The sequence below is a fragment of the Pteropus alecto genome, unplaced genomic scaffold, assembly GCF_000325575.1.
Source record: "Pteropus alecto unplaced genomic scaffold, ASM32557v1 scaffold7, whole genome shotgun sequence".
In the NCBI taxonomy this organism is placed as follows: domain Eukaryota; kingdom Metazoa; phylum Chordata; class Mammalia; order Chiroptera; family Pteropodidae; genus Pteropus; species Pteropus alecto.
Window position 1 is genome coordinate 33,787,673 of NW_006494614.1, and position 24,133 is coordinate 33,811,805.

The following is a 24,133-nucleotide window of genomic DNA, read 5'->3' on the forward strand; positions in this document are numbered from 1 at the left end:
GATCCTCAAATCAAATACTACCCCCTTTCTTTAGCTTTTCCTCATCTCTCCTGTGTAAATTTGTATCTGCCATTTTTAAGGCAAATGGCACTTGTATCATCTCTAGAACACGCATTGCTTTTTCTCATGGTTATTTGTGCTTGTACCATATTTTCCATACTAGATCATAAACTTTCGATCTTTGTATCCCCATAAATATACCTTGCATATAATAAAATATCTAAAGAATTATTTATAGTGTGAATAAATATTAGCATCTCAAAGCTCTGTTGGTTGAATAGACAGTCATTTTAAATATTTCAAAACTTCAAAATGATGTACAGTTTACTTGAAGGATAAGGTAGAATAAAAACTAATTAAAAATAATATCTAATTTACTGTCTCATACATAGCTCATTATGTCTGGAGAAAGGCCTTTCTATGCCTTAAATAGTAAATAAGTAAGAAAAACTACAATGCACTAAGGTAAGAATATAATATATTGCCTTTTAAAATTAATAAAAGTATTTTTAAAAATATCTGTTATTTTTAAAATATCTGTTCACTTAATATTTAAGTAAATTCTACTAAGTCTTACTCATTTGTTTTTAAATGCTATTGGATATAGCTTTATAGAACTGGATTCAAATCCTGCCTTTGTCCCTTACTGGTATAGGATTCTGGAATCTTTTAAACTTTTGTCTCCTTACCTGTAGAATGAGGATTAAAAATAAACACATCACAAGGTATTAAAAATATGAAATATTATAAAGAGCCTAACATAGTATCTGGCATATAGTACATAGTTGCTATTATTTCAAGCTAAATCATAAGTTACTTCAATAGTTAGATTTTTATACTCTAAAGTTGCACTAATATGGTAGCCACTAGGCACATGTGATTGAGCACTTGAAATGTGCCTAGTCTGAATTGAGATGAGGTAAGTATATTTTACATCTATTATTACCTTACTGAATATTCAAACTATTCTTTGACTTGATACTTCTATCCTAATTTTAAAGGTGAGGAAACAGAGAAATAGAGTGGTTAAGTTAGTTGTTCACAGTCACACAGCTAATAAATAGAACAGACAGAAAGAGAAAGGAAGTCTGCTTGTTTTTGTGGTCATGATCCTAGACTACAGCATCGGGAGAAGATTTTGACTAGTCCATATCACAGAAGAGAACACATCTGTTTGGCCAGGGCAAATCTGGACCTGCAGGTTATTCCTTAAACTGCTTTGGCACCTAGAAGTGTAGAGTTTTTGACCTCCAAGCTTTTGTAGCCTCTGAATGAGTATTAAAGGACTATAATGGATTAAGGCAATTTCCTAAATGCCTAAAGCTAGTTATTAATCACAGGGTATTTAGGGTATTGTTTGAAAAGTTTTGCAACATATAATATTGTTCACTGGTTTGAACAAAGACCTATATTTCATTTAGTAAGCATAAACATTTGTTTAATAATATTTGGGTACTTTCTGTTTCCTAAAGTCACAGAAAAGTGGAAGTATAACATACTTTGCAATCTCTGTTTTCTATAATCTTGCAAACTTCTGTTCTCCAGGGACCCTCCCAGTGTTTACTTAGCCTTGGAGACTGGCTTAGGTCTGTCCAGGCTTAGGGTGGAGAGAAAACTGACACAGAGGGAAAACAAAAATGGGAACAAAAGAGAAAACCAGAGCTACATTACTAGATTACATATGCTTCTTCATATAAGTAGAGGGGAGTCATTGGCTAAACTTAGCAGGACTCTATATGAGATACGTACAAATGCCCCTAACTTTCTCTGATTATGCTCTCTGCAGTTTGGAGAAGCAGGAGATAACAAAGAAAACATCCCTTATCTGCTCAAAGATCTCATGCCCTAATGAAAGAAGAGAGCAACAGCAAGTAAATATCCGCATGTCCTTCATGGATGAAGATGATGGCATTAAAGACTTGACTGATGCAAGTCATTTCTTTATCAAGGACCATGGCATAATTAATTCTAAATGGAATTGTCACTGTAAAGTTTCCAAATTCACCATAGGCTCATGGAATGTTAAAGTGGGATAGATTATTAGAGATTTTCTAATTTCCTAATCTTTTATATGAGGAAACTGAAGCCCAGAGGAAACTGAGACCAGATAAAAGTATGCTGGAGTCAAAGATTTGGTTTTCATACTCTCACTCCTTTGAACTGTCCGTTGCAAATTACTTGACTTATCCTTGCTTTGCTTGAATTAAGTGTTAAGTCCAGGAGGGCCCTATCCCTATCTCCTCGGTATGGGAACCAGACTTCTTCTCTCTTGTGTTCTTGAGAATCGGACCTCGCATCTGGGTTAGCAATGCTACATGCTCACCTCCCGCTTCACTGGACTCTCCTCCCTTCTGGCCAATTTATCCACCCGAAATATTCCCACCAAAAAAGTCCGCCTCAAGGCCCATATGTTTCAAGTCCCCTTGCATTCAGGGCTGACTCCATCTTTGGCTCAGCCAGGCTGTCACTCTGCTACAATAAATAAATCTTGCTTAACCCCTTTGGCCTTGAGCGTTTCTCCTTCTGTGAACTTAACATCTGGTGCGGAAACCCGGAGGGTTTGGTACAGGTTCAGTGGCCACTCCTCTGAGCCCTGAGGTTATTGGTTTGCAACTGGGCTACGGCAGCTCCCCTAGGCTAACCTACAGATCTTACCTTTTCCTAGGGCTCTAAGGGGTTTAACTTTAACCTCCCAATTCCTCCCCAACCCAGCCAGGGAAGATGCTGGATCAGGAACTTCACTTTTTCATTGCTGATCTGCCAGACCACATTGGTCATTTAAATATTGAGTGAGTGGTTATCCACCTCTTCTAAGGTCTTCTGTCTCTTGGGCTAGGTCAGATGACTCCTTAGCCTCCTGGCTCCAGGTCCTTCTGAACTGGGGACACTTAGCTCAGAAAGGACCCCTCTGCTCTAGTGGAAGGACTCTTTGTCAGTGGGGATGCCCACTCAAAGAGCTGCTCCCTCCTTTGTGGTTTGCCACTCACCCTCCTCACTTCCCCTGTCGTTTTCATCCACTTCATGATGGGGAATACACCGTCCACACCCTCCAAAATCCCCTGGCCTTGGCTGCCTTTTAAGAAACCCAGACAACCTCAGCCTCGAGGGTGATATCAGACCTAAGCTTCTCATTTTCTATTGTAACACTGCTTGGCCACAATATAAATTTGATAATGGATCTCAATGGCCTTAGAACAGCACCTTTGATTATAACATGTTAAGAGACCTTGACAACTTCTGTTACCACAATGGAAGGTGGTCAGAAGTTCCCTACGCCTTCTTTGCTCTCTGTTCCAGACCCTCTCTCTGTAAATTCTGCTCTACTTATCAGACGTTACTTCTTCACGTTAAAGAGTCTACTTCCCTTGACTCTGAAACTATCACTGCCTCTTTCGATTCCACTGACCACGGACCATCACCCGCTAGGCCCCCACCTCTTTCAGCCAACCTCCCAGAAGACTCCCTCACTCCTTCCTCCCTTAACCCTTCAGCTCACATCACAACTCCCCCACTCCTTCCTCCTTTAACCCCTCAGCTCCCGATGAGACCAGCTCAGATCTCTCAGAATTCTCCTTCTCCCCTCCTCACACACACTCTCGGACTAGTCCCCAAGAGCCTGCTATTGTTTTCCTTTAAGGGAAGTTGCAGGAGCCGAGGGTATAGTCTGTGTTCATGTCCCTTTCTCTCTGGCCAATCTCTCTCAAACTGAGAAAAAGTTAGGGTCCTTCTCCACTGACCCCACCACTTATGTCAAAGAATTTGAATACCTAACTCAATCCTATGATTTCACCTGGTATGACTTCTACATAATCCTTTCCTCCACTCTTTCTCTTGAAGAAAAAGAGAGAGTCTGGCCAGCTGCTCAGGGTCAGGCTGGTATCCTCCACTGGCAAGATAATCAACAGCCAGTGGGGGCAGTGGCCATCCCCAGACAAGATCCCAACTGGAACTATCAGAAAGATTCCCCAAGCTGCTGACACTGAAATCATATGGTAACTTGCCTCATAGCAGGGCTTCAAAAAGCAGCACACAAGGCAGTTAACTACGAAAAACTCAAAGAGAGGCTCTCCAAAAATACACTAAACTAGACCCTTCTTCAGTGGAAGGCCTCCTCTTCCTACATACTCATTTCATTTCTCAATTGGTCTCTGACATCAGATGCAAGTTACAAAGGCTGAAGGATGGCCCTCAAACCCCACAAAGGGACCTCTTATATGATGCATTTAAAGTTTTCAATAATGGAGATGAGGAAACAAAAAATGAACAACTTAAAAGAGATCAGGCTAAATGCCAGATACTGGCAGCCACTATCCAGGGCTCCCACAGAAATAAGCAAACTCCTAAGGGTAGAACCGTCAAGGCCCCTCAGGGCTACTGCTTTAAGTATGGCAAGGAAAGACACTGGGCCAAAGGTTGCCCTAATCCCCATCCTCCTCCCAGGCCCCTGTCCACTCTGCGGCAAGAAAGGTCACTGGAAAGTAGACTGTGGCCTACCCCCTCAAGGGAGGGTCACATCTCTTCCCTCCGAAAAGTCAGAACAACTGGACTTCAGCCTGCCCAGCCTTCTAGGCCTCGCTACTAAAGACTGAGGGTGTCCGGGCCCCACAGCCCCCACACCTATTATTCCTTCGGAGCCCAGGATAACTCTACCAGTAGCAGGTAAGCCAATCTCCTTTCTTAGTGATATGGGGCCACTTACTCTCCTTATCTGAATTTGCAGATCCTATCTGCTCCTCTCAAGTCTCCATTGTGGGGGTTGATGGTCTAATCTCCAAGCCTTTCACCACACCTTCTTTAAACTGTCTCTTACTTGGAATACCTTTCAGTCACTCTCCTACTTCCTCTTCTGCTTCCCTACAGAGTTTTCTAACTACAACTCATCTTAAACTTCCCTCAATCTCACCCATTCTCTCCTCAATAAGTCCAATACATTAGTCAAAGACTGCTGGCTCTGCCTTTCCTTCTCTTCCTCAGCATACTCTGCCTTCCCCACTCCCCTCACCAAATGGAACCATGTACAAATGACCCTTTCATATGGAAAAGGGGCTTCATTTTCCTCGAAAGGGCAGATACTCTCCTTGGAAATTACTCCACAGCACAGGCTAGTCAAGCTTCTAATCTCTTTCACGCCTATACTCAATCCCTTGCAAAGGTAACACATCCTTCCATAGCAGTAATAGGATCTACTATCCTTCATACTCCTTTGATTTCCAAGGCTCCCCTTTTTTCACAAGAACCGGTAGCAACATAGCTGCAGGACACCTACCCTCCAGTCTATGCAATCAGACAGTCACAATCCAACTACCCAACGGACACAGGACTCAACGGATAGACTACCAAGTCTCTTCAGAGGCTAATGGCCTCTTTCTACAACTCGTCCACTTCCCAGGTTACCTACAGTCCTTGCAACCTCTTACAACTGTTCCATACCTACCCGCTCCTTCTTTCCTTGGATTACGACTGTCTCTGCAGCTCCCCAACACTTTCATTGCAGACCTACTAATCTCCTTCACATATATCCCCCTTGATTGGAGCTGCTATAGCTACAACTCTTATGGCCTGGAGTTCCAAGCCTCAGAGAAAACACACTGGAACAATCTATCCTCTTATTCATTTGTTCTCCATACATGTTTCTACTTGTATACCTGACAAAGGGATCTTTTTTCTATGCGGAACTAGCCTTCCCACTAACAACTGGAACTTGTACTCTAGTCTGTCTCTCTCCAAATATAGGTTTAGCCCCCAATAACCAGTCTTTACCAATTCCCATCACACAGTACATAAAACATGAAAGGCTATTCAGGTCATCTCACTGTTAGTTACACTGGGGGTCACTACTGGACTAGGCACAGGCATAGCAGGGCATGCCACCATTCTAGCCTATTTCCAAGCATTGTCTAATGATCTCCAAGAAAGCCTTGATTAGACTGCAAAAAGGACATAGTTCAATTAGATCAAATTGACTCCCTAGCAGCCGTCACCTTACAAAACAGATGAGAGCTAGATTTACTGACAGCTGAAAAAGGAGGTCTCTGCCTCTTTCTAGAAGAAGAATGTTTTTATGTTAATCAATCAGGACTAGTAAGAGATACAGCTAAACAGCTAAAGGGCAAAGCCAATAAGATAATAGAGCACCAAGCAAATTCTTGAGACACCTGGGTAAAAACCAACTGGGTTACCTGGCTCTTACCCTTCACAGGGCTCTCTAACCTTCATTTTTCTCATTTTGGCCTTTGGGCCTTGCATACTATGCCAGATTTCTTTCCTCCTCTAGGACCTTTTTGCACATTTACCAACCAGTTTATAGCAGAAGTCATGCTACTTCACTCTGCGCACTATCAAGCCCTGCAGTCAGCTGAACTTACCAGTCAACATCACACTCCAGTCGACTACCCACTACCAAACCCCTTTTCAATAGATCCCAGCCACCCCTATTCAGCAAGAAGCAGCTATAGAAAACCGGGTCACCATCCCTATTCCATAAAACAACAAGTTTGGAATGTTAGGTCCAGGAGGGACCTATCTCTACCTCCGTGGTGTGGGAACCAGACTTCTCTCTTACCTTTGTGTGGGAACCAAACCTTGCATCTGGGTTAGCAACGCTACATGCTTACCTCCCACTTCACTGGATTCTCTTCCCTTCCCACCCAAAATATTCCCACCAAAAAAGTCCACTTCGAGCTCCATATAAATTTCAGGTTCCCCTGCATTAGGGGCTGACATCTTCGGCTCAACCAGGCTGTCACTCTGCAACAAAAAATAAATCTTGCTTAACTCCTTCGGCCTCGTGAGTTGCTCCTTCGGAGAACCTAAACTAACACCATTTCCTGGTTCTTTCAGCGTTAATTTCAAGTAGTTTCCAGAACAGAGAATATTGTCAGTACTGCCTTCAATATAGCCAAAATATGACAGTTATGATCAAGTGATAAGGCATTCTTAAGTTAATAAGTAATTGTCTCTTACTATATAATTGCAAACAGAATCTTCTTTTGACATATATCTATATTTTTTGCCTGTTAATACAAACAAAAGCAAGGAAATAATTGGTATTTTTTTCTTTGACTAAGGATCGATTCACCTGCCCACTAGGATGATATAAAACATATAGTGACTATAAACTGTATAATAACCAAAAATATACAAATAGATGGCATATATATTTTGTTTAGGCAGATTAAACTCAGAATACTTGTCAGGGCACAGTGCCTTGGGGACCTTCAAACAAGCCAGTAAGTAGTTGGCCAGAATTTCAGATATAGAATTACTAGGTGTCTAGCATTGGGCAATCTGGTATTTTAGTTTCTTGTTGGGAAATATAAACACACATGCTGGGGAAATTAGACTGTTCTTTATTGTGCACTGGGTTGTTACTTGGATGTATATTTTTATTAAAGATTGAGTTGTACATCCAAGATTTATGCATCTTACTGTATGTAAATTATACCTAAAAATAAAACTAAAAAATATAAAGATTGCAAAAGACTAAAAACAAACAAAACTTGGAAATGTAATTTATCTCTTAATTATTTCAGATTTGCTTTAATTACTGATTGATACTTAAGAGTGGCTTGACACACTTGTTTCTCCTAGGGTTTACCTTTCAATAAACTGCTATTTAAAAAAAAATCCCGTGATCTTATAAGACGAGGGAACCCTCAATTTACCCGTTTGTAAGATGGTGTAGTAATTAGCTCCAAAATTTTGTATAATACACGAAGTCATCTCTAGAGGTTTGGGGTACATAATGAAAATTTCTTTCACTTCATCCTCCTCGGCAGCCTGTTATTTTTACGGGGTACTTCAGGCAATGGTATTCAGATAGCAAATGGGTCGCTGAACTAAATAATCTTTCCCAAAGATACTATGATTCTATTTTCCATCTCAAAGATTCTAAAAATTCACTTTACTTCCCTGAATGCCACTTGAGGGCAGCTGCTGAAAAAACATATCTAGCACACCTGATTTGAATACATATTTCAAAAACTATTTGCTTTCATGCTTTCATCTCCTTACGTTATAAATCCCCATTCTCTGATGTTTAGTGTTTCTGTCCAACGGGCTGGCTGAGTTGATTCATTCCTCGGGGGGTGAGGGAACTGCAGATTGAAAAAATCCACAAAACATCCGGAAAAAGTAAGAAGACTACGACTCCCAGAACGCATAGCTTCCAGGTCTCGCCCGCCTTCCGGTGCCCAATGACCCGGGTCTACGAGCCTCCATTTGGCCCCATTGGTCAGCTTCCCCGTCAGTGAGGGCGGAGCGGGGAGGGCGAAACGGAAAGCCCTGGATAGTATTTTCCCGCCGCCGCGAGGCGCTGCTCCGTAAACGCGAAGAAGAAGAAGCTCTTGATTGGATACTACCTAGTCTCCGGTCGGAGGTTTCAGCCAATGAGAATGTGTATGTCTTCCCAGCGACCCCGCCCCTCCCTGGGGTAACTTTTGGTGGCGGGAAAAGTTCGGAAGTTTTCGCGCCGGGGCGGTGTCATCTTAGGAGGTAGTTCTGAGTCGGCAAGCATGGCGGGGACAGTAGTACTAGACGATGTGGAGCTGCGGGAAGCGCAGAGAGACTACCTGGACTTCTTGGATGACGAGGTAAGAGAGGCTCTGGGTCGTGACGCTTTGGAGGTTGGAACTCCTGGGGACGCGGACGGCCCTAGGGAAGCCACGCGGGACGCGGCTCCACGCGGAGCAGCAACTGGACCCGGGAGGTAGAGGTTCTGCAGGCCTGCACACTGCCGCGGCCAGTGTGGCTGGCGCAGGATCCCTTCCGTCTCGATCTGGTAAATTTTCTCGCTGTGGAGGTCTTCAGAGAAAAATGACTCCACAGCGAGAAAATTTGCTTTTCAATAGGTGAACCTTAGGGAGCAAACCTGTAACTTTCTCCTAAGTACAAGTGATGGCTTGGTTGCGCGAACAAAATGGCAAAGCGCAAACAAAATGGCAAAGCCCACTTTGACCTTTTCGAAATCACTCCCGGCTCTCTTGATTTGGAGGGTAGGGTGGCGGAAGTACTGCTTTCGCACGGTAGTGATCTGCCGGTGTTGTAGGGTCCTTAGATATTAGACTGCCTTTTGGAAGGAGAAAGACTTTCTAATTTGGCAGCATTCTTTTTCAGTACTAAGTGAGGTGCAGAGAAAAAGTGTTTGTTATGTAGGTAAAGGGGATTTTGTATGCAACCCAAGATTGAAAGCTATGGAATGCTGGTAAAGCATCTTGAAGGGTTGCTGATGCTGTATCTGTAAACAAATCGCTAAGGCTCCCAGCTTCTTTAAGTCTGGGTATGAACTCTTTCTATATTATACAGACATCAGGAAATAAAAAAATTCAATCCGTATATAATTTTTAAATGAAAGTCATTTTAATATGAATATTGAAAGCCCAGTTAATTTACGTTTAACAAAGTTTGTGTTTATTGTCCTTTAAGATTCTGATGACCTCATTTTAATTCCCCATTAAAGGCTGAGAAATGACTGCATACAGAAAAGCTGTTAATAATAGGAATAATAGCATGGACCTTGAGGAAGTCATAATCCCTACACTGTCCCCTTTGGGTATATATGGAATCTGAAGCTAGTGAGTGAAAATATAGGAGAAATTGGGGTTCAGCTCTGCCACAGAGATCGACTTATTTATTTTGCTTCAGAGCTGCCTCTGTTTAAAAACATTGTATTTTTGAATTTGTGGCTGTTATGTGTGGTGGCTGTTTTGCAGGAAGACCAGGGAATTTATCAGAACAAAGTTCGGGACCTAATCAGTGACAACCAATACCGATTGATTGTTAATGTGAATGACCTGCGCAGGAAAAATGAGAAGAGGGCTAATCGGTGAGTGGCAGTGGCTTCCTAGTGGATACCCTGGCTCTGAGTGAGAATGGCTCCTATCTCTCTTCCCCACATTGAAACAGGCTTCCCAAGAGAAGAATTGGATGAAATGTTTTTGACCTTGAAACCCTCATTGCCTCCCCTGTTCCTATATTTTTATCTTCGTCCTGAAGTAGGTGGTAGGCATTTTTCTCTGAAGACCTCCTTCCTTTTTTAACTGAGTATCATTTCTATATCTTTGACAAGTTGAATTAAAGTTAGCCCTCAGTTCTGTTGTATTTTCCTGAGTCTTGTACGTTGGTAGCAGAAAGTAGAAGCTAGATTTTCACTTGTTCTTGGTGATTTAAGAATGTCCACTTCTGTTTTGAGGGTAAATTTTTTTGAGTTCTGCCCTCTCTATCTACTTATTCTTCCTCTTGTCCATATACAGCCTCCTGAGCAATGCCTTTGAGGAACTGGTTGCCTTCCAGCGGGCTTTAAAGGATTTTGTGGCCTCCATTGATGCTACCTATGCCAAACAGTATGAGGAGTTCTACATAGGATTGGAGGGCAGCTTTGGCTCCAAGCATGTCTCTCCACGGACTCTGACTTCCTGCTTTCTCAGCTGTGTGGTCTGTGTGGAGGGCATTGTCACTAAGTGTGAGTGGGTTAAAGTAGGAGTCTAAGGGAGTGGAAGTGGGATAGACTTAGAGGGGCTGGGAAAGCAGGAGAGGTAGGGTAGAGCTGGGTTGTGGCTTCAGAAAAGTGGAGCATTGAAATGATGGGGTGAAACTTTGGAGGAGCTCTGAGTGTGCACAATGATTAGAGGGATTTTGAGTTACTATCTGTGCTAGCAGAATGATGAATTCTTTTGAGAGTGGAGTCTTGGCTGTTGGCTATCTCTTCATTCTAATCCTGAACTATTTCTCAGTCAGGATCAGTTGTACTTAAAATTTTACATGGATATGGTGATGTTCTATATAAAAATATAAAAATGAATAAATAACAAGTATAATTGAAATAGCTTAAACTAGTTGGAAAAATAGTATTGGGAGTCATCATAGGCCTGCCTGGATTAGATTGCACCTTCATCATGGTTAGTTGGATGACTTTATAATGTGTGTTTCTCTAGGCTCTCTAGTTCGTCCCAAAGTTGTCCGCAGTGTCCACTACTGTCCTGCTACTAAGAAGACCATAGAGCGACGTTATTCTGATCTTACTACCCTGGTGGCCTTTCCTTCCAGCTCTGTCTATCCCACCAAGGTGAGGAGAAGGAATTGATTGAGCCTCTTTGGATGTTGTAGTCAAAGATATCTTTTAATGCAAATAATTGGGTCAAGCACTATAAACTTTTTTTTAGGTCAAAACAGGTAATAAAAACATGATAAAAAATGCAAGTAATTGGTAATATCTGAAGTCTTTTATAAGTAGATAGGGTGAAAAGTAAGGATTAAAGATTAATCTAAAGGAAAGTTTGATTGCTAGCCAGAACTTAATATGGAAAGTTCACAATTTTTATTTTCTTTTTAAAGAATAAATATTTGCTTTAGAAAATTTAGAGAATTGTGGAAGGGTTGAAAGAAAGAAAAAAGTCATCTAATCCACATCAGATTTTTAGCAAAGTTATAATATAATTTTATAGTCTACTTAATATGGAAAAATACTTATGCTGTGTAATGTTACTATGTGCTCTTTGGCAGGTATTTTACTGCAGGTTTGAGAGAAGGTGGGCATAGGAAATGGCTTTATTCTTAGTTTGCAGGTTGGTCTGAATTGAGGATGATGTGAGGCCTTACTTAATGAAATAAAAGATGATTAACCGAGATTATTTGATGTCCAGATTCATTCTATCAAGGAATGAATACTTGTCCCACCAACAAATTTTAATTGAGAGCTACTATATCCAAAGAATTGTTAGGCACTGTGGAGGACACAGTTATAAATAAGACCCAGTCTTTGTCTTCAGTTTTATCAATTGGTAGAGGAATCTTAATGTAACTAAAACAAGAATGAATATCTTAGAATTATAACTGAACTCTACTTTAAATAATTTTGCCTACCTCCAGATGATACATTGAATTTCGGAGAGGTTAAGTGACTTGCTTGTGGTCCCAGTTAGTGGACCTAAGGGTTAGGACCCATGTCTTTTTACTTTTAGGCCAGTTGTATTTTCTAAGTCACCCTCTTTCTCTAGAGTCTTACTTTCTAGAATTTCTTCTCTAGGAAGTACTCCACGAGTACAATTATTGTGGCCAAGCTTCCCTGCTTGAGCCATGAACTACATCAGACCAGGTCTCTTGGAAGTGTCTAGTGTGGTGCTTAAGGACATGGGCTTTGGAGTTAAACACCTGCTTCAGGTCCTGGCTCTGCTACTTACAGTGCGATATCTCAAGTCTCCATTTTTTAAATCTGTTGTAAAATGTGGAAAATATCTGCTTTACTAAGTTGTTGTGATGATTACATGGATAATTCCATAATAATAGCACAGTGGTTTGCCCCTACTAGGCACTCGATAAGTGATAGCTATTGTGTTTTTTGGAAAATTCAAATGGCAAGGAAGTATAACTTTAAAAACGTTTTTACTGGTTTAATATATATACAAGAAAGGTCCCATAAATGTACAGCTTGATGAAATTTTACAAGCTATGAAATTAGCACCCAAAACAGGAAACAGAACCTTACTAGAAATCAGAAGTCCGGCTTGAGGGCCCACACTTGCCATGTTAGACTATCCTGATGTCTAACAGCATAGATTACTTTTGCCTATTTTTATATTTTATCCAAATAAATACTCTTATGTTGGCTTCAATTTGTGAGATTTATTCAATATGTTGCCTTTAGGTGTATATCATATATTTTCACTCTTGTATTCATATGTGTGAATATACCACATTTATTTAACTATTCTGTTGCTGGCATTTGGATATTGTCTAATTTTTGGCTATTAAGAATAGTGCTGCTATGAACTTTGTAGTACAGGGATTTGGGTGAATGTTTCTGTTGGGTATTATCTAGGAGTGGAAATACTGTGTTATAGTGTAATCATACATATTCAGCTTTAGTAAGGAAAGAATCTTAATTTGGATGTTAATATAGCCATGATCCCTTCGGACTAAAGATGGCCTCTTCCATTTAGGTGGTTTGTCATTAAAATGGATAAGATTGGAAAAGCTGGAGAAGATATTTGGCTTTGTTTGTTCCTAGATACTAAAATCTCATGAAGTCATTTCCAAATTATATCTGCTTCCTACAACAAATGAGTGTGGTATTTCTAGGACAGGGCTAAGATAACTTTGCTTTTCTGTATACCTTTTCCAGGATGAGGAAAACAATCCTCTTGAGACAGAATATGGCCTTTCCATCTACAAGGACCACCAGACCATCACCATCCAGGAGATGCCAGAGAAGGCCCCAGCTGGCCAGCTTCCCCGCTCTGTGGACGTCATTCTGGATGATGACTTGGTGGATAAAGTAAAGCCTGGTGATCGAGTCCAGGTGGTGGGAACTTACCGTTGCCTTCCTGGAAAGAAGGGAGGCTACACCTCGGGGACATTCAGGTAGAGTCAGTTGTGAAGCTGGCAGTTATAACAGACTCTACCTGCCGGAGAGATCAGATACCCCTTTTCTATCAGATAAAACTGGTAATACTATCTTATGCTAAAAGTGGGAGTTACTGGTAATATGATTATAGCCTCATGGCTTACCCGGGAGTTTCTCATTATTCCAACCTTCTTTCCATACACACTTCTGTCTGAAACTCTGGATCAGCAGGAGATAAATTTCTGAGGTGAGGCATCGTCAGCATATTTAGGTCATGGATGAAGAGAGAATCAGTTGAATTCAGAACAGCTTTATTTTTTCCCCTTCAATTTACTGTTCTAGATTATAAGCCTAAAAAGACTCTGAGACTAAGAATCGAAAATAGTGGGCTTTTTTTTAATTCTCCTCTTTGTCTCAGGACTGTCCTGATTGCCTGTAATGTGAAGCAAATGAGCAAGGACATTCAACCTTCATTTTCTGCCGAGGATATAGCCAAGATCAAGAAGTTCAGCAAAACGCGTTCTAAGGTCTGGTGTCCTTCAGAGATTTGAGGGTGGGAATGGATTTGTATGGGTTGTGTTTGGGCATGGTCATCTTTGTACTAGGTCAGGAGGAAGTTCAGGGTTTTTGCTCTGAAGAACTTGGTGCTAGCTTCTAGTTTTTGACCCAGTCAGCAAGTAAAAGGGTGCTTTTTCTGTTTGTTCTTTAATATTTCTGTTGTGCTATCTGCTGGGCTGCTAAGTGAACCAATAACTATATTAGAATAGGAGTTAGAATATCAGTGTACCAGTCTCTATTGAAGGAAGACATTAGTGACATTGTTACTTAAATTTAAAATTTTATGTTAATTTTTTGTTTTAGTTCTTAAATTTGTTTTTTTTTCTTTTTGAAGATAATGCCCATATTTAGAGTTGGACAGAATATATGCATGTGTGATAAAGGTTACTACTGAAGTACAATACACATTCTTATTATACCTAAAACATTTTGAACCTAGAAACACTTTGTGGCTTAAAAATTATTGATTAATAATGGAGAGTATAAAAGTAAACATTCCAGTTTTGATCAGAGATCACTTTTTTTTCTTGGTGATCAAATCTCTAAGCAAGTTTTGGAATCTAGGCTTCCTCTGTATCTTCTCATAATGGACTAATCAATGGGATTTGTCTTAGAAAGGAAGCTTTTATAATTAGAAACAGTGTCCGTATTTGTATATTTCTTCAAGTATTTTCTGTAGGCTAAAGTATACAGTGGAGCTCAGCAAAACCCCATTGAATTTCATTAGGCTTTTTCACTTCACTGGTTATTTGTCCTCTAGGATATCTTCGACCAGCTGGCCAGGTCGTTGGCCCCTAGTATCCATGGGCATGACTATGTCAAGAAGGCAATCCTCTGCTTGCTCTTGGGAGGGGTAGAACGAGACCTGGAAAACGGCAGCCACATCCGTGGGGACATCAATATTCTTCTAATAGGTATGGTGTTAGAGGTTTGCTCTAGACTCTTGGTCTTCCTTTGTGGAGTGTGGTTGTGGGAATCTATTACCTGTGAGATAGTATATTCTGTACCTTGGCTGTACTTTAGTCCCATCAAAGGGCAAAGACTAAAATGAATCTTTTTATTATTATTGTTATCATTATAATTTCTGGGTTTCCTGATTTATGTATTTAAAATATATTCTTCTACAAATGGTAAAGGGATAGTAAAGGAAATAATCTTAACAACCCATTACTGTATTTTTCTGTTATGTCAAGAACTACTAGAAAAGCAGAACTTGGTAGGTGGGGGTGGGGGAGTTTCTTAGAGTCACCACTGCCCTCATTCAATTACAGGGGACCCGTCGGTTGCTAAGTCTCAGCTTCTACGGTACGTGCTTTGCACTGCACCTCGGGCTATCCCCACCACGGGCCGGGGCTCCTCTGGAGTGGGTCTGACGGCTGCTGTCACCACAGACCAGGAAACAGGTAAGGATGGCTGTTAAGGTCCTTAGCAAAGCTCTAGCAGTGAGATCAAGCATAATTCTTTGATCTTTCTCTAGGCATGGCTTGCATTGGGAATATATACTTGAGAGGTTAGTTTGGGCCAGGTTGTAGAGGACTGAGTATTTGGCAGTAGTGGGTGAATTATTTAAGTCTTTGGGTGGCCCTCTATTGACAAGAATGTCTCTGAGAAGGCTATTTGAAAGCATTTTGAAGGAAAAAGCTTAGCAAATTAGAAAGGAAATAAAAATGAAGATTGTACTCTTTCCTAAATTAGAGGAAGGGATTTGAAGACCATTGAAAAGAGAACTAATTGGGAAATCACTTGATAAGGATGAAGAGAGAAAAATCTATAAAGGAAGTTGGTTGGAGGTTAATTGCTTATGGGTCGAAATGGGACAAGGAGATGCTGTTCAGTGTGGAGCTTGAAAAGGTGACCCAGCAGGGATCCCTCTAAGTCTCGAGGAGCTGACCTCACTGTATTCTCATGTGCAACAGTGATAGGTGCCTGGGAGAGATTCACATCACTCCCCATTGTCCTCTCCAACCTGGACTGTAACATATTTTTGCCTCCCCACTTCCCAGGTGAACGCCGTCTGGAAGCGGGGGCCATGGTCCTGGCTGACCGAGGCATAGTTTGTATTGATGAATTTGACAAGATGTCTGACATGGACCGCACGGCCATCCATGAAGTGATGGAGCAGGGTCGAGTCACCATTGCCAAGGCTGGCATCCATGCTCGACTGAATGCCCGCTGCAGTGTTTTGGCAGCAGCCAACCCCGTCTACGGCAGGGTTAGTGGAATCAGGCACTTAACCACTGTCCTCACCTTCATTTGTTTTTTTCTGAATGACTGGGCCGAGAAGTTTATTCTAGGTGACCTAGGGGGACAACAGACCAAAGACCAAGTAAGGTCATCTTGTTACCGTCCTTGGTTTAGGGCAATGGTTTCTACCCATTCATATACATCAGAAACCCTGGGAAGTTATTTAAAATAACTTTTTAAAAATACAAAGAAGAAAACAAAAATGACCTGCATTCTCACATTCCAGGTAACCTGTATTGGCATTAAAATGAAAGTACTACTTGAATGTGGTAGAATTTGTAAACAGAATGGAGAGATATATGGAAACTGAAAGCCTTTCTGCTCCCATTTCTTTCTCAAGAGATAGCCACTAATAGCTCTTGAGTTTTTCCCAGGAAATAAAAACTAAAGCATGTACCAACAATACATTATCTCCTTGTTGAGAATCAATCTATTTATCTTTGATTTTTAGTATGACTATGATGTGCTTAGAGGTAATCTTTTATATTTATTCCACTTGGGATTTGCTGAGTTTTGCCTTTTTTAAAAAACAGCTGTCTGGTATTACATTGTGTGGATTTATAGTAATTTGTTTAGTCTCCATTTGATGGGCAATGGGTATTTTCCCTTTTTTCTTGCTATTATGAATGAAGCTGCAACAAACATCCATTTATGAGTCTTTTGTTATTATACATTTGAGAATTTGCCTGTCCAACGAATACTTAGCTATAATTACCAGATTAAGTGTTACATGCATTTTTATTTTGGTAGATATTACCAAATTGCCCTCTTTAAAGATTGCATTATGATAATACTATTAACTTATAAATGCTTTGTATTTATCAACTCTTTTCATCCTCACAAAATCACTAAGGTAGGTAGTTATTATCTTTATTTTACAGATGAGAAAATGGAGGCATAAAAGTTTAAGTAACTTGCTTAAGAGTCACAAACTAGAAAATGGCAGAGACAGGATTTGAACCCAGAGCCCATGCTGTGATATGGCCATTTATGATCCCACAGTGTGGGAATACCTGTTTTGGTGGTGTGTGTTTGTTTTAAAAAAACAAGGTTGCTGATCTGCAGCCCAGAGTTTCTGAATCTAAATCCCTGGGTTGGGGTTTTTGGTAAATAAGGTTTAGAATGGCTCCATGGGTTGGCTCTAATGCATGGTCTGAGCTAAGAACCGTAGGTTATAGATTAAGCTAATGTGTGTTTGCATCATTCTGAAGAATTATACTGGAAAATGTAGCAAAAAAATGGCAAGTCCTGAAATGTGAACATGGTCAGAATCATTACTAATCTTATTCAGAAGGTTGTTAGGCCCCCTGACTGTGACATGCATATAGGGTGGTAGGCATTAGCCTGGTGGGCCCCAAATTGAAAGATAAGAGTATTGGGGTTCTTGAGTCCCAGGGAAAACTCACATGATCTTTAAGACATTATAATTTGTATATTATTGACCATTTTCATTGATTTTACTCATTACCTTCTGAGTAAGGGACTCCAAAGATTCCAAGTGCTTCCGGTTTAGCCTACTTGTCTTATCTTTGTAACGGATGGGGAGGAGAGAGTCATCCTTCAGGGTCAGGCCTGCCTTGGGCATGAGAGGAGCAGCGCAAGGCTTGGGAAGGAGGAGACTGGTTTTGACACCCGCACTCAGCCTGTTAGGGGTGCCTAAGCTAGGATATAGGCTCTGTTTGCTTGGAAGGAAGGAGGTGGGGCTTTGAGTTCACTTAAGTCACCCGTGCTTAGTTAGAGAGGAGTTACAGGTATAAGAGATGAATAAGTATTTTAATAGGTTTGAAATGCTTTATTTCACTGCTTCTGGTCAGTTTTTTTTTTTTTTTTTTTAAGGTCTAGTCTTTATTCTTACACCCAGAATCAATCCAACCTCCTTGGCCTTTCTTCCTATTGATTTTGCCTCCATTTTCCTTTTTTCTTGTGTTCCCAGTATGATCAGTACAAAACCCCTATGGAGAACATTGGGCTGCAGGATTCACTGCTATCCCGATTTGATTTACTCTTCATCATGCTGGATCAGATGGACCCTGAGCAGGACCGGGAGATATCGGATCATGTCCTTAGGATGCACCGTTATAGGACACCAGGGGAGCAGGATGGCGATGGTGAGGCCATGAGAAAAGTAAGGAAGGGAAGGGAACCTAAACAGAGGCCTTTATCTCAGGCCCAACCCAGGCAGTGGCAGATGTCAGCAATGTCTGGGTTCATGTTGAAGATGGTCTTGCCTTCCTGGACACCTCTCTTTGCTTACTGTAGGTTAGGTGTCTTTTCTCCATTTCTGGGTCTGGGAATGCCTTTGAGCATCTTCTGTGGGTGTGGTAGTTCCACCTTTCTTATATGTGGGTTCTACATATCTGTTGCCTTCTTGGTCCTTGCTTTGTGAATCTTTTCTTCCTTTCCTGTGCTATAGAAGAAACAATTTTCCCTTGATTAAACTCTTTCTTCCTCTCCTTTCTCTCAACTTGGGTTTTTTAAGCTATGCCTTTGGGCAGTGCTGTGGATATCCTGGCCACAGATGATCCTAACTTTAACCAGGAAGACCAGCAGGACACCCAGATTTATGAGAAGCATGACAACCTTTTGCATGGGAACAAGAAGAAAAAGTGAGCATTCTTTATACCTGTTTTTGAGGGAACTTGAGATTTGTGTCATATTAGAGCACATACATATCTAATTTGTGTCATGTTAGAGCGTATATATATATATATATATATATCTGCTGCCCAAGCTCAGATCATGCTTGGAGTCAGCCAAGTGGGCCTGTTTTCTTTTCTGGATCCATAGATACACTCATTTTCCTGGCCAGTTACCTTGTAAATGTTTATGGGTTATTAAGCTCAGGTTCTGATCTTTTCTTAAAATAGAAGGCTCAATGGCATGCCTAACTGATGATGGATGTGATGTCATCCTCATATATGAAGGATTGTACAAGTCATGTAGCTATTTATGTCGAGTTCATGGTGAAGGGTCAGTAGATAGCAAGCGTCGGAGGCTTTCAAGTACATTTGGATAAAGGAAACTTGTGATCAGGTGCTCAAAACGTGAAATGTGAGATCTTACACCTTTATTTTTGGCCATTGTACAGGAGGAAGCATAACATAATCTTCAAACCTGTTGTTTTAAGAACATAGAATTTGAAGTCAGAAAACTAGATTTGAGTCCACTTAAGCTCTGAGCCACAAGTTTCCCACTTATAAAATAAGGCAAATAATACCTAAACTTTCTACCTCATAGATTATATCTAAGTAATACTTGTAGAATTAAATAAAATTATGTGAAAGGGCCTTATATATATTCCATATAAATGAAGTTTATGATAATGGGTTCAGGGCTGTATCTGCTTTGCCACTTGAACTTCACTTCTCTGAGGAGAGACAAAGCCACTATTCCAGGAAGGTTCTGAGGTGTGGCAGGGAAGTGGAATTCACTGTGTGTGGGTCCAGGGAGAAGATGGTGAGTGCAGCTTTCATGAAGAAGTACATCCATGTGGCCAAAATCATCAAGCCCATCCTGACACAGGAGTCAGCTGCCTACATCGCAGAAGAATACTCACGCCTGCGTAGCCAAGACAGCATGAGCTCAGATACTGCCAGGGTGAGTCCCCAAGGGGAAGATGGACCTGGGAGTCCCTAAGTTAGGGGTCCCCAACCCCCAGGCCACGGACTAGCACTGGTCTGTGGTCTATTAGGAACAGGGCTGCACAGCAGGAGGTGAGCAGCTGGCAAGCAAGCGAAGCTTCATCTGTATTTTCAGCCTCTCCCCAGTGCATCAGTGCCTCAGCTCTACCTCAGATCGTCAGGCATTAGATTCTCGTAGAAGCACCGATCCCTGGTGCCAAAGAGACTGGGGACCACTGCCTTAGTATACGGCTGGGGAAGGAGCCACTACTATCTGGGAGCTCTGAAACCATTTTAACTTAGTGATTCTTTACCTTTTTCTTTCTGGTCTAGAAGACTTCCAGATAGTTTTTAATCATTTCCTTTTACAAAGGAAAATGAAATGAGAACCTTAGAGATAACATGTATTTGATTAGTTCAGCTCATCCTCCAGAAGCTGTGATACATTCAGCAAACATTTGAGCAACTTCTGGGAACTGAATTAGTCTCTGTTCTTGCATGGAGTGTTAAAATAAGCTGCCCTCAATCAACGGGCTCAGCTCTGAGAAGAGAAGGCAAAAAGGTAGGCAGAAAGATCATATATGCCTATTTATAAATATATACCACAGTGTGATACTTAAGGACTCAATGTGAAAGACTGTTGGAGTACAGATGAAGAAGCTATTATTTTTCCCTTTAGACTTTCCAGAAAAGGTATGAAGGTCAGGAAAGCATTCCTAGAGAGTGTAATATTAGAGCTGGACTTGGACACATGATTAGGAGTTGGGCAACTGGTATTTTTATAAAGCTATTTCTAGAAACCTAATATACTAGCCTATGAATTTATCTGAATCTTTTGGGGCAGTTTAGTTCATATAGGATTTCACAAAGACCAAAAACCAAAATTTTCATTATGTGATATAGACATAGACTCTTGGATTTAGACATGATCCCAGATCATCTACTCTAGCCTCACACTGGCTGGGACTTCCTTGACACCTTCAGTGACGACATGCCTAGTATATGACTGCATTGAAATGTTAGAATATTCTTCTATTTATTGAGCTTAAGCCGGCTTCCCCATGATTTCTACCTGTGAGTTTCGATTTTATTTTCTGGAGATTTTATATGACTTGCCTTCAGATTAAATAATCCCCTTTCTTTTTAACTCTTTCTCCCATCATGTGAACATGTCCCAGTGTGTCAAAGGCCCTCTCATTGAGCATAATACACCAATTGTAGATTATAATGGGGTATATAACCTCCAAACTCTGATTTCTAAATCATTAAAAGATTTGGCGAACTTCTTTAAATGTGAATATATTTGTTTTTGAATGTCAGATTGAGTATATATGATAATTTTGAAAACTCAAAAGTAGAAGTGACCAGATAATCACTGAAGCATCATATAATAGGAGATGGGGAACTAACCCTTTGTTCTGATCCCTTCAGATAACTTTTGGACCTTGCACAAATCCTTTTACCTCTCAGATTATAGTTTCCTTAACCATGAAATAATGAGAAGGTTGGATAGTGTCAGGGATGCTTAACTAGGAGTGCACATCAGCATCACCTGGAATTTAAAATGTACATATGCCTAATCCTAAACACAGGTATTCTGATTCCTTAGGCCAGAGCTGCCTTTCAGACAATAGCATTTAAAAAAGATAAAGTCACCCCCATTTGGCATACATCCACTCCTGTGAGAACGAGTTGACATGGACATGTTGAGAGTTCTCATCCTCTAGACATAATTGAGTTTACCTAACTTTTAAAAATTTGTCTTCAGATGACCTCTTTCACACCTCACCATTAGTGTGACCTTGGACAAATTACTTGAAACCTTCAAGTCCCATTTTCCTCATCTATAAAACTTGACTAAATAATTAAGAACGTTAAATGACACAAATATAAAAGCGAAGTTCTTTGTGCACTGTAGGCCTGCAGTAAAGGATTATTTTTCTCCCTCCATTTTTGTACTCTTTCTAGGCTTTTGCCTTTCCAGCTGTAAGATGCCTAATTTTCTTCCCTGTTCATCTACTCTTCCCTCCCCCAACACTGACACATACTTTCTTGATAATTTTCATTTTTCTGAATTTTGTATGATAGAATACAGAGCTCCGAATTCTTTACCTAGAGCTTTTCTGGTAATGTCATTATTTTGTTTTCCACGCTGTGGAAATGATGGGCATGCCTAAAGAATATGTGTAATTCTGGATAAATAATCCTCTCGTTTCCTTCCGCAGACATCTCCAGTTACTGCCCGGACACTGGAAACTCTGATTCGCTTGGCCACGGCCCATGCCAAGGCCCGCATGAGCAAGACTGTGGACCTGCAGGATGCGGAGGAAGCTGTGGAGTTGGTCCAGTATGCTTACTTCAAGAAAGTGAGGATTCAGATGCTCGGGGGCGAGAGGTTCTTCTGAGTAAATTACTGGTGCTTGGGCTTTGCAGTCCCCCATGTCTGATACCTGCATTTGGGTCAGAAAGCAACATCTCTCTGCCAGTGTTCAGTCAGCCTCTCTCGTTCCTCTGGGACCTGCAGCACCAGTGGTTCTCAATCCTGGCTGCATGTGAGAACTAGAAAACTTTAAAATACCTGTGCCAGAGCCTTGAGAGGCCCCAGAGATTCTGGCTTAATTGATGCCCTGTACCTTCTCTGCTTTTCTGTCTACCCCTGCTTCCTTTGTTTCTTAAAAAAGTAGGTGTATCCAAAGGATTGACTTGATAATCTTCCTCTTCCTCTATACCTTTCCCTTGGCAGTCTCTTCAGGTGAGCCATTGGCACTTCAAAAAGTTGTGTCAAAAGTTGAACTCTCAAATTTGCCTCTCATCCTGCTTGTGAAATTGTGTTGCTGTCATTTTAGACACCAAGCCTCGAAGCTTTGACTCCCCTTTTCTTATGTCCCAAGCACCCACCCCCTCATCCTCCAATTTGGTGAATAATAGCTCTTTGGGGTTTAGTTGTGGGTTTGATTAACTTCTTTTGGGTGTTTCTCTTTGCTAGGGTGGGGATGTTTTAATTTAAATTAAGTATCTGATTTATAAAGAAATGATTGTTTCCCACTTAACCATTATGGGCTGGACTTTTCAGAAAAAATTTCTTTATTCAGTAAATGCTCATTGAGAAGCTATTATGTGAAAGGCATTGAACACACTACCCAGTAGTTTTAAAGATGGGTAGCAAACTAACCCCCAGTCCTGGTATTGGTCCTGGTCCTGGGACTTGGGGACAAGAGAGGCTAGGTGACTCATTAGGCCCGTGGGCATTATTTCTGCTGATGGTACAGAAGGGACTCTTATTCAGAGTTTTTATTCAGTTCCTTGGCATTAGTGACCCCTCCCGCCCACCTATACTTGGCTTGGTCCTAGGTTCTGGAGAAGGAGAAGAAACGTAAGAAGCAATATGAGGATGAATCAGAGACAGAAGATGAAGAGGAGAAAAGCCAGGAGGACCAAGAACAGAAGAGGAAGAGGTAAGGTCGGGCAAAGAGAAATGAGAGAAAAAGACTCCAGTTAGGGCTTGGGGCGGGGTTGAGAGTGTATCAAGTCCTGCTGGTAAAGGTTAGGTTCTTCAGGGAAAGGTGCGGGGGCTGCCAGGGTCTGAGCTTGAAGGTCACCTAGGAGAAGGACAGAGTGAGCCCTTTGTTGTCTTTAGTTTGATGCTTTTGATCTCTTTCCTGCTAGAGAAATGATAAATAACAGTAGCAGTAACCCACTTAGTGGTTTTTAAATATACATTTCAGAATTTTTTTCTCAAGATTGTTTATTCCTGTTAGGCCATTGCTTGAATTTGGAAGGGAGGAAAAGTAACAGTTTATACAGGCCTGGGCCTAGTGTTTCACTTCGATTGTAGATGGTTCTAGTTCTTTTTCTCCATGGTCAGAGGCACAGGGTGGGGCTTCCCCAGGCTTCTTTTACTACTATGGATATTTTAGGAGGAAGACTCATCACTCAGATGCCAAGGATGGGGACTCATATGACCCCTATGACTTCAGTGACACAGAGGAGGAAATGCCTCAAGGTGAGACAGCGTCTGATAATAATACCCTACTGATAATGCAGTGGTGCCTTGACTCCTGACTATTTTAGTTGCTCTGTGCACTGCTTTTTTTGGTGGGTGCCCATTTGGCTCTGCTTGGGGTCTTGTGTCTAAGAGGTTTATCCTAAGTGAGCCTTAGGAAACCCACAGTATAAATGGGAAATAAGCTGTGCTTAGTCGTTTTCTTCTCTCCTTGATGAAACTGCTCTTCGCCAAGTCTGGCGTAAGTATCCCGGATAACGTATGGTGAGGGTCTCCTGCCTGACTCAGTTCTTCTATTGTTTGTTCACTGGAGATTTCCCTTTATCCTAATTGTTTTGCCTGGCCCCATAGGAACCCTAGGAAATAGTG

The 24,133-nt window shown here is 41.1% G+C and overlaps 1 protein-coding gene and 1 long non-coding RNA gene across 2 annotated transcripts in view; one reads left to right on the forward strand and one right to left on the reverse strand.

Annotated features, from left to right (window-relative positions):
• Positions 1 to 8,132, reverse strand: part of LOC112474616 — a 16,934-nt gene extending 8,802 nt beyond the window's left edge. Inside the window, exons 1-2 of the long non-coding RNA XR_003044490.1 lie at positions 8,014 to 8,132; positions 6,615 to 6,747 (exon numbers count right to left, since the gene is read on the reverse strand). This is a non-coding gene — a long non-coding RNA (uncharacterized LOC112474616). The remainder of the gene's footprint in view (positions 1 to 6,614; positions 6,748 to 8,013) is intronic.
• A 288-nt stretch (positions 8,133 to 8,420) lies between these two features.
• Positions 8,421 to 24,133, forward strand: part of MCM3 (minichromosome maintenance complex component 3) — a 20,228-nt gene continuing 4,515 nt past the window's right edge. Inside the window, exons 1-15 of the mRNA XM_006926444.3 lie at positions 8,421 to 8,591; positions 9,711 to 9,823; positions 10,251 to 10,459; positions 10,932 to 11,062; positions 13,118 to 13,356; positions 13,758 to 13,866; positions 14,658 to 14,811; positions 15,169 to 15,300; positions 15,901 to 16,109; positions 18,075 to 18,249; positions 18,621 to 18,747; positions 19,588 to 19,738; positions 21,987 to 22,127; positions 23,113 to 23,216; positions 23,679 to 23,764. Coding sequence (XP_006926506.1) covers positions 8,514 to 8,591; positions 9,711 to 9,823; positions 10,251 to 10,459; positions 10,932 to 11,062; positions 13,118 to 13,356; positions 13,758 to 13,866; positions 14,658 to 14,811; positions 15,169 to 15,300; positions 15,901 to 16,109; positions 18,075 to 18,249; positions 18,621 to 18,747; positions 19,588 to 19,738; positions 21,987 to 22,127; positions 23,113 to 23,216; positions 23,679 to 23,764 — 2,158 coding nt within the window. The 5' untranslated portion in view covers positions 8,421 to 8,513. The remainder of the gene's footprint in view (positions 8,592 to 9,710; positions 9,824 to 10,250; positions 10,460 to 10,931; positions 11,063 to 13,117; positions 13,357 to 13,757; positions 13,867 to 14,657; positions 14,812 to 15,168; positions 15,301 to 15,900; positions 16,110 to 18,074; positions 18,250 to 18,620; positions 18,748 to 19,587; positions 19,739 to 21,986; positions 22,128 to 23,112; positions 23,217 to 23,678; positions 23,765 to 24,133) is intronic.